Genomic DNA, 10,319 nt, shown 5'->3' with positions numbered 1-10,319 from the left:
GTTTCACAAGACATAGTTTGCCTATACCCTCTCCCAACCGACTTAAAAATGCATGGCCCACTTCCCCTAGAAAATGTCCCGGATGCAAACAGCCTGCATGTAGTAGTTCTGGTTTGTGAAGCCGAACAAAGTGAAATTGGCTTCTAGATTATGAAGCTCTGAGCTCGGAGCTTCCGGTGCCCAACACTGAGCTTCCTTTTCTATGGTTCTCTTTTCTTCTTTTTCTCAACCCACTTTCTCCTTCCGTGAATTACAGTCTTTCCAGTCTCACTTCCCTTCATAGTTTTGACTAATCAACTTTATTTTGGTGGCAAGTGATAGACCCAACCAAGGGAGTGTGATCCTGGCACAAAATATCCACGCTGTCTGGGCACAGGGCAAAGTTCTCTTGCAGGTCTCAGAGCAGAAACGATTTTGCCATGTCTGCATCGGATCATTCAACGGCTGCAGTGAATCTCCAGAGTGCTCTTCTCTGTGGTCCAGCTTCTCAGCATGACATGGAGTAGAACCCCTTTTATCGGACGTGGAAATGAACGTGAGAAATGAGCTTTTGTTTCAAACCACTCTGATTTTGAGCTTGTGACTTTGGCACTACCCAGCCCATGCTGATAAGTTTTGAGGTGACCACTACATCATCTCCTAGTCTGTCCTGGCTGATGGGCCACTTTAAAGCAGCTCAAATGCAAAGGAGAACTTGTCTTGCATTGCTTGGGGCAACTGAGGGACAGCTCATAGGACCTTAGGGGGTTGGGACCATGAACTAAGTGTTAGATGAACTAACTCTCTCTCTCTCTCTCTCTCTCTCTCTCTCTCTCTCTCTCTCTCTCTCTCTCTCTCTCTCTCTCTCTCTCTCTCTCTCCCTCCCACCCTCTCCTGGTCACCCCCTCATTTCTCCTCACTGTTGAGATGCCTTGGCAAGAAAAAGCTCATTTGACTCCATCTTTACGGACCCCCACCCCAGACTGTGTCTATTTATTGCCAGGTGAAAACTCTTCTCCAGAAACATCCATGTCACCAGTTTGATCAAATGCAGGGTATTTTCTGCCAAGTTTATACAAACCAACATAGTTTGAATAACTGTAACGAACAACCACACACGTCCACATTGATCAGAATCCAGGCTTTATTATCGTCTGATGAAAAGAAACTAAAACATAATTCCAAGCACGTGTAATTCAAGTTGGCAGCGCAGGATGCTATTCACAAAACATAGTGAACATTTAAAGAAAAGAGGATATTTGTTTGAAGGACAGAATACATTGAGAATTGTTTGCTTCTAAAAAGCCCTCTTCCCAGAGCCTCAACAATCCTTGTCTTCAGCAATGAAATAATTTTATACAATCTTGTCAAGCAGTTTCATGGGGATAGCATTTGGCAGGATAAAAAATTGCATATATGCATGGCTCTAGAATAGTGTTATTTAAATCCAACTTGCAGCTTCCAAAGATAGGGTGTCTTTAAGAGACTTAAAAATATAATGATGGTTGAAAAAACATTGACGCATATAAAGAAAGTTTTAAAAAGCTAACATATGTACAGGGAGGTATGAAGATACAAAAGGAAGGGGAAATAGGCTTTCCCCCAGCACCCCTGGCCCACGCAGTCTGCTGCTCTGGTCCTGCTTCAGGATTGCCCCTTTAAGGTGAAACTGTGATGTTATGCTGGGAGTGACACTAATCACTCGTGCTACCTGCTCATGTCGTTTTGGGCCCTGACGGGGAACTCCCATAAAAAGCTGGGGTGGGGGAGTTGGAAAGAAAACAGAATGGTCCTGATGTGGCAGACCAGATACAAGCCCATCTAGGGGAGGCAGACTCAAGGAAAGGGTCCTGGGCTAGCAGGTATTCTGCCAGGCTGGGGCAGACGGGCATCAGAGCTAAAAGTTGTTGGGTTACGTAGCACCCAGAACCTCCGATTTAGGGAACTCTCATCACTCAAATATACAGAGCATGCATCTCATAACATCTGCCAACGCATGAGGGTACGTGGTGGTGGTCCCGTGAGATTGTAATGGAGCTGAAATATGACCATTGTCCACTGACGTGGTAGCTGCCCTAAGGTCAGGGTGCAAGGCACTCCTCACAGTTTTGATCATGCTGGTATGGACAAGCCTACTGCCCTGACAGTTGTGTAAGACACAGCACATACGAGGTACGGTATAAAATACTAGTAATAGTGAGAAATGACTGCTGCTGATTTATGTATTTACCATAAGCTATGGTTTGAGGTGGCTTCATTTATTTCTTCCAAGGGTCCCCAGGGTGGCAGTATTAGGAGGTGCTGTGGATCTTTAAAAGATGGGGCCATATAGGAGGTTCTCAGATCAGTGGGGGCATACCCTCAAAAGGGATTGCGGGACTCTGCCCATCCCCTTCCTCTCTCTTGCTGTGCACTGGTTTAAAATGTTACTATTTTCTCCTACTTGGGCTCCTGCCAGGATATGCTGCCATCTGCCACCCTCACCAGAAACCAAGCCAATGGGACTGCCCAATCTTGGACTATGAACCACCCAAACTCTGAGCTAAATAAACCTCTTTAAAACCTCTTTACTTCATATAGAGCCTGTGTCAGGCATCTCATTATAGCGATGGAAAATGAATACACTATATTCTATTTTTTATTGCTGTTTTAGAGTAGACTCCTACTTAAAGGAAAACAAGTATATAAAACAGTATGCTATCTTACACCAGCAGCAGCTGGGTGCATCTCGTGTTGACTACATCTCTTGATCACATCAAAAAGCCACTTGGAGTATTTAACTTATACACCTAGGTTTGTGTAAATACATGCTATGATGTTCGTACAACCAGAATTGCTTCTGACATGTATCTTAGAAAGTGTCCTTATCATCACGTGATAGGGTACTGTGCTAAATTTTCAAGAGAAAAATCTTCCAGGCAGCCTAAGCTTGCTTTTCTGGGTTGAAGAAGTGTGTTGTTGTTTTAAACAGACTGAGTTTGTACAAATGAGAGGAACAAGGAAAGAGAGGAAGAATATGATAGCCCATTTTGCAGACCTCACTTTAATATCATGCACACATCTGGATCATTATTTTCTGATCCCTTGAAGGGCAATGAAATATGGTAGCACAACTGTCTGATCCCATATTGCTGAGGGCCTTGATCCTTGTGTTGCAATTTTGCAATTAGTAATTGCAATTGTGACTTATTCTTGGGGACCAGCAGCCTCTACGTCCTGCCCGATCTTGCCTGGGGCACACATTGCCAAGGACCTGCTAGGGGATGGTGAACTCGCAGATGTACCTCTTGCTCGTGCGGCAGGCCTCGTCGCTCCACTTCCCCTGAGCCGACTGGGAGAAGAGGAGGCAGTTTTCGCGCTTGCCACCGTTGGGCTGGGCCCGGTCCCAGTTGAGGAAGGAAACGGCGACTCCGTGGACATCAAGAAACTTGCCTTCCGTGACCATGTCGTTGATGCCCAGCCAAAAGTCATTGACGCCGGGCAGGCTCCTCTTACCGTAGTCTCGGAGGGCGTTGATTTCGTCGGTGTTCCTGGGGACGACCAGCGTCCCGCCCTTGGAAATGCAGTCTTCGTTGGCTTCGTGGAAGTGCTTCGAGGCTTCCGAAGCGAGGTAGCATTTCCTGTGAACTTTTGTGCCTCGAAGACAGACTGTGGAGACGTGAAAGTATATACATTAATTTGCTTTTGAAAGTGCGCCATGCCTGGTGTTGGGCCTGGCATGGAGCCATGAACTGGTGGGATGAATGACATGTAGTGGGTGATGATGCTGAGTTAAGGTTTATCGGCGATTTTTCATGTGCTGAGCACTTTACATACACAAACTCATACTGATCATGACTGACAACCCTGAGAAGTGGTACTTCATAACCCCGCTTATCAAGACACTGAGGCTTAGAGAAATCACTACTTTTCACAACATAGCCATGTCCGCCATGTAACTTGCATAGCATGTAAAATCATATCTACACAACCCAGGTCTGCTCCATCTTCAGAGCATGATTTTATTTTATTTATTTTGGTGCTGGGGATTGAACCGAGGGGCACTTAACCACTGAGTCACGTCCCCAGCCCCCTTTTGTTTTTTGTATTTCACTTAGAGACAGGGTGTCACTGAGTTGCTTAGGGCCTTGCTAAGTTGCTGAGGCTGGCTTTGAACTTGTGATCCTCCTATCTCAGCCACTGGGATTACAGGTGTGCACACTGTACCGGGTTCGAAGCATGATCCTCAGCCTCCTGCTGCTTTGATACACCTGTGCACCCTAGTTTGTGCAGCTCCGTGATGGGTGAATTTCCTTGGCACTTTTGGAATTGGATGGAATTTTAAGATTCCATCTTTTGCAAAAAGCAAAAGTCTGAGTTTGTGTTTGCAGAGCCCATTGTTTTGTTAAGTGGGATAACTAAGACCTTGTAGTATTGTGGGGGGTTACCTGGGATAAAGCAAGAAAAACAGTTTTGGGCACAACTCCAGGGTCACAGTACCCACTTTTAGGTCTCCTCTCTGATGATTCTAAGCTATATAAATCTTAGACACGTTTTCTTCATTTCTCTGTGCCTCATTTTCCTCTTCTGTAAAGTGAGCATAATCATCATGGCCTAAGTTGGAAGAGTCAGCATAAATCAGTCATTCAACTTAAGTTGCTGGAGGATTCATGTTCTGAAGTTCATAAAATATGTCTAGCAGTAGAATATAGATTAGACTCTATGATCTATCAAAATGTATAAATGCATTCTACTATCATGTCCAACTAATTAGAACAAATAAAATAAAATAAATAAATAAAAGAACATGGGTAAAAGGTTACCAAAACTCTTTCCCTTCTGCATGAGCATTTGACCTCACTTTAGCTTTCTGATTCTGTACCCCTGGAAACCTGAAAAGGGGAATATGGTACCCTGTTACTGGACAACTTCACTTATGGTAAAAGTGACCCTTTTGCAACCTTGGCTCTCACCAGTGCCTCTCTGCAGGCCTCTGATGCCAAGCTTGGCCCCGGGCAGGGCTGTGAGCCTGGACGTTTAATCTCAGTGGCTCTCCCTCTTCATATCAGTCAATGCTTCATTTGAGTCATTTAATATTTCCTTCATTTTCTTTCTCCACTGAGTAGAGAGGAATGAGTTCTAGAATGTATTCTTGAACCTCCTATTTTTAGTTCTGTACCACCCACGTAGAGGAGAAGGGGGTGGCAAATCAAGATGATTTCCCAAAACAATCATCTCCCAGCTTTGGGGTCCTCTCACTTGGACGCATCTCTGGTTTGTCTGTTTCTTTTAAAAAGCCGTCACCTCGAACTCCAGATGTGACCCAGGCTGGTTTAGAGTGCTGGCCCTGCCCAGCGCTCCTCTGATCTCCCTGGGGACCGCGCTGACGGGTGGGGGAGGGCGCTCACCTGTCTGCAGGGCCTGCATCTCCTTCAGGGCATTGACTTCTCTCCAGAGCTTTTCCACTTGAGACTTCAGATCTCCATCCTTTTCTGGGGACATTTACGGGTGCGGGGAGGTAGATGGTAAGCGTGTGATTAAAATAAAATTCTTAAACAATTTAAAAAGAGCTTCAGGATGCAGCATTCAAGGCAGTGGCGACCTGGAGGAAACTGGGCTGTAGGAGATACTCTTGCGTGGAGACAGCGGGGGCAGGAAGATGCAGGGGAGCTGGCTGGGGATGTAACCCTGGGGCCCTTACAGATAGAGCTCCTGCCTCTCTCCTTCCGACCCACGACTCCCGTGGGGGCTTGCTAGCCCTCGGAACGCGGGAGAACAAGCTCTGCCTCCACTCCTGTGCGCCTGGGTTGCCCAGCTTGCCCAGTTCCTCTGTGAACACTTCCTTGATTACGCTCCAGGTTCGAATCCCATCTGGACCCTCTTTCTTGGAGTGTCACCTATTTTCTCCAGAGCACTTTCTCCCATGTGTACATCGCTCTCTTTATCTCCCTCTCTCTCTCTCACTACCCAGGGCATTCCTGATGCCTAACATAATGCTGGGCACATAATAGGTGTCCATAATATTTGTGGCATGTACTTTATGGCGTACAAAATACTCCCATGTTATTTTAATGTGCTCTTTAAAAATAGCAATAAAGGGAGGAAACAGATTCCTATTCGAAAGGAAACTCAGCCAACGGAGCCAGGTGATGTGGCAGGTAAGTTCCAGGCTCCCCACTCAGACTAATGTAGGACCCCGTGTCATCTGTCTCCAGTGTCCTTATGCATCAGGTCTGGTGGCTCCCAGCAGGGCTGAGCAATAAAGGATCATGTACCAATTCACCCATGTGAGGGATGAGCTATTTCTGTTGTCTTGAATGTTCCTGGAAGGTGCTAAAGAATTTTCCTGGCTGTCAAAGATCAACTTGGCTATAGGTAAGTGGTAACAAATTAGTAACGTTGGCCAAATCTAAACTCCAGAACTGCTAGGGACTCTCTTAGAGGTTGACAGCTTTATAACAAATCATAGTAAAACATAAAAATAAATATTAAAAGCCACCATATACTATATTCCAGAAGATTAATTCTTTCAGTATTCCTACTAGATAGATACTACCATTGTCACCATTTTACAGAAGAAAATCTAGAGGCAAAGAAAATGGAATGAGCCTGCTGAACGTCACCCGGCTAGTGAGCTGCAGAGCTGGGTGTGAATTTCCCTGGCTCCAAGTCTGTTTGCTCCCATCCTCTGATCTGCTTCCACCCAGTGATTGCTTCTACCTCCGTGGTCCGAGGGCACATGGCCTTAGACGAGAGGCTTAAAGCTTTATGTGGACTGTTTCCAGAAGTCTCTGTGGGATGCCATATATAGAATCCACTTTTTTTTAATCCAAGGATTTTTCAGGACAGTCTAAAGTCTAAATGTCCTAATGCAGTGTCCCCTTAAACATTCCACATTCGGGTTATGAAATGACCTTCTGAGATCAGTCCCACCTCTGCCACTTCTACCTCCATTCTTCAAGTATCAACCGCTCAGCTCAGAAATACAGCAATCCAGAGATTCCCTCCATGGCGCCATTCAAAGGGGAATAGATTAAAGAGCGCACTTAGAATACAAAGCCATCAGCTGTTGGGGCCAGGCTCAAAAAGGCCTCCGAAGACTTGCTTCCAAGTTATGCTGTCAACTGGACAACTGTCACCCCACACACACTCTTGGCTTCCTGCGCCACTCTATTTAAATAAGTGGCCTCCACTGGGAGACGGTAAACACTGTAATCAGCACCAAGGCAGTGAATTAGTATTAGGCTCCTGGGAGATCACTATGGAAGTCATTATCCAGGTGACTTGGCTTCTGCTGCCATCCCTTTGTTTGCTAATGTGGATGAACAAAGGGAATACATTGAACAACCATTTCACTGCAAAAATTATATTTTATTCATTAATGTAACACATAATTGGTCGAGACCTAGGATGTAAGCAATCACAGGGACATCTCATGTTTGGATCGCAATCACTCACTGCCATTTTGAATCTCTGAAAAGGTTCCCTTTTCTTTTCTGATTATTGTTATCCAGAATTAGATATCATACAGAAATGCAACACAATTTTCCAGAAGAAATGACCAGTAAAACTGCTCTATGCTGTTGGTTGTCACCGTGCGTGGAAATGGCCACTCCCACACGCTGAACCCGGGGCATTGCACTGCTGCTATCTTTTGAAGAGACGAGCAGAGAATCTGATTAACCTGCAGTTTTTCTTATAGAAATATAACATCCTAGCAAGGAGATCAATATAGGGATACAAAGCACTTCCTTGGGGATACAGTACCATAAAGATGAATTGGAAGCCATACAGAAATTTACCAAGAGGGAACATTGTCATGATCTGCCCAAACAATGACACAGTATCTGGAATGAAATATGTTTTCTATTGATAGCACTCCAGGGTGGAACTGATGAATTAAATTCATTTGCCTGTGAAACATTCTGCATAGCCAGTATGGACACATTCACACCCAACAATTAATGGGGCTAATGCTGTCATTAGGACTGGGGGAGAAAAGACGGCTTGTACTTTCAACTTCATAAACTTTGGTATTATTTTAAGGAGCTTAAAATATTTTAAAAGTAGATGGGTTGATGGGAAAAGACCTCAGCAAATATGGCTATTGCTTCACCTCCAGCAGCAGAATCTACTTTCTTGGACCTGGTGGTGAGGATGTTTTCAGGAGGCAATAATTAAGTTGTAGACTCCCCCAAAATAGTTGGTGTGTTGGGGCGGAGGCAGAAGGGGATAGAGAGAAAGAGCACGGATTCACACATTCATACCCTCTCCCCACATCCCGACTGGGTACCCACCATTTTGTCCCAACTTTTCCCATCAGTAAAGAGAAGCTGGGCAGAAAAACCTGCCACATCACCCTGGATGGTCTCTCCCCTTCTTCCCCTATCCTGGTCCTCAGCTGTGTACTTATCTACTCATTAGAAATATTGTAACCTTTCATTAAGAGAGGGAACAGGGAAGTGTACTCTTTTATGAGGCAAAGACTGTGTTTAAGACACCTTGCATCAGACCTAAATTTTATAAATAAATGTCCCTTTAAAAGGCCCTTAAAGGGCTGGGGATGTAGCTCAGTTGGTAGACTGCTTGCCTCACAAGCACGAGGCCCTGGGTTCAATCCCCAGCACTGCAAAAAAAAAAAAAAAAGCCCTTAAAAATCACCAAAACAAACCCAAGACAGGCCCCCTTGACCTCTGGGTTGTGTCAAATCTAGTTGGTATCTTGTTGGTTGGTATTTTTTTTTTTCCTAATGAAGTGAAATTGGCATTAGTGCCATCATAGCCCCCTTGAAAAATCCCGATATGAAAATAACTAAAAGATTAAATAAAACGTCACCCCGCATCTGGATGCTCTTTTCTTTCTTGGTTTTAGCATATTGCCAAATACATTGCCACATTTGTTCTTGGCAACTTTTCTAGACCTCTTCACCTAAATCAAGTCACCCCAGATTTGGAATTGCTTAGAGAGCCAATTTTGTTTTCAAACATTGCATACTTTACATGTCGACATACTATCTTAAAGAAGAGGTTTGATGTTCTGTTATATAAAAAACTTTAATAGGTGGCATAGACCCCTAAGACAGGGGTATGGAAATATACCAATGGGCTAGCTAAGGACCAGAAGGGAGCTCACCAGCCCTACAGATCTGGCCTCTGCTGCACATTTGATACAATGATAGTGGTCTTACAGACATGTTTGAAGGGGACTACTCAATTCCTAGGAGTGAAATGGGGGACTCTGCTTGTCCTGTCGTTCCTAATGCTCCAAGTTCATGTACCAGGTAAGCTCCCTCTGAAGAACATTGCACATATCTAAGCCCATCTGATGAAAGGTAAATCAGAAAGTTTTTACATTACAAAGCATTCCTTTAATAAAAACAAAATCCCCACCACATGATTCCTTTAACTATCAGACTCCCAGAGAATCCAAAGTTCACTCGGGCTCCTGAATCGTGACAAGCACAGGATGGGACGTGCTGTCACCAGGGACAGGTTCCTGGGTGGGTAGATATGAACACGCCTAGCACCTCCGCACACTAAGCTTGAGTTCTGCTGGGCTGAAAAATTCCGTTACCTTTCACTCGGCGTTTGCTGTGCTTCCTGGCTTTTAATCTGGACGCGTGGCTGGTGGTCTGGTCCAGGAGTAAGGTGATCACCAGGATACAAATCACGAAGCCATTCTTTGCCATGGCTCCTGGGCAAGCCAGCTAGGCCACTCTGCCAGGCCCTCTGCTGCAGCAGCTACGGAGCAAGGGGACTGCACGGCCACATCTTGCCCTGAGTGCCTCGGGCCAGCTTTATAAATGTGAGCGGAGGAGGCTGGCTGAGATCCTGCTGACGAAATGTTTGAATGCCTGTGCTGGCTGGGGCATAAGGTGGCTCCTTGTTCTCAGGCTGCGTGTTGGGCTTTTTATTTATTTTTATTCTGTTGCATTTGCTTTCTCAGAGTGTACCAGAGCTCATGAAGGGTTTTGCCTCCTTTCCTTTTTTTAAAAATGTAAAGTCTAGGAGGCTTGGAGTCTCCATGAAGATCCAATACTTAAGGGTTTTATGGGGAGCTCTGAAGTTTATTAAATGTTCTGGAAAATGGATTCAGTTCCATTTCAGAGCAAAAGACTCAGAGAGATAGACAGACGGACAGACAGATACCCAGAGGGTGGTGAGGAAGAAACCTTAAAAAACAAAACAGAAACTCAACAAAGCCAGGGCATGTACTTCGTGTGTGTGTGTGTGTGTGTGTGTGTGTGTGTGTGTGTGTGTGAGAGAGATGTCACAGAATCATGCATTTAAACTAGTGTGTGTATACATGCATGTGTCTGTGTGGCTCAGGGGGACCTTAGGAATTTTTTGTGCAGTGGGATT

General features: G+C 45.0%; 1 protein-coding gene across 1 annotated transcript; it reads right to left on the bottom strand.

Moving 5' to 3' along the window:
• Nucleotides 1–1,766: 1,766 nt before the first annotated feature.
• Nucleotides 1,767–9,742, bottom strand: CLEC3A (C-type lectin domain family 3 member A). The gene is made up of 3 exons (XM_079116951.1): nt 9,532–9,742; nt 5,367–5,450; nt 1,767–3,627 (listed from the first exon to the last, which is right to left on the bottom strand). The coding sequence occupies exons 1-3, from the start codon at nt 9,644–9,646 to the stop codon at nt 3,236–3,238; spliced, it is 591 nt and encodes a 196-aa protein (XP_078973077.1). The 5' UTR covers nt 9,647–9,742; the 3' UTR covers nt 1,767–3,235.
• Between the last annotated feature and the right edge of the window lie 577 nt (nt 9,743–10,319).

The sequence above is a fragment of the Sciurus vulgaris genome (assembly GCF_902686455.1).
Source record: "Sciurus vulgaris genome assembly, chromosome: 17".
In the NCBI taxonomy this organism is placed as follows: domain Eukaryota; kingdom Metazoa; phylum Chordata; class Mammalia; order Rodentia; family Sciuridae; genus Sciurus; species Sciurus vulgaris.
The sequence above is the reverse complement of the archived record's forward strand: the minus strand, read 5'-3'. Positions and strand labels throughout refer to the sequence as shown.

What these genes read in the sequence shown, in the direction of transcription:
- CLEC3A (XM_079116951.1), bottom strand. Translation starts at nt 9,646, where the DNA reads ATGGCAAAGAATGGCTTCGTGATTTGTATCCTGGTGATCACCTTACTC. An exon ending in CAGCAAACGCCGAGTGAAAG is followed by an intron (nt 5,451 to 9,531) that starts GTAACGGAATTT and finishes AAATGTCCCCAG; the next exon opens with AAAAGGATGGAGATCTGAAG. An exon ending in GATGCAGGCCCTGCAGACAG is followed by an intron (nt 3,628 to 5,366) that starts GTGAGCGCCCTC and finishes ACGTCTCCACAG; the next exon opens with TCTGTCTTCGAGGCACAAAA.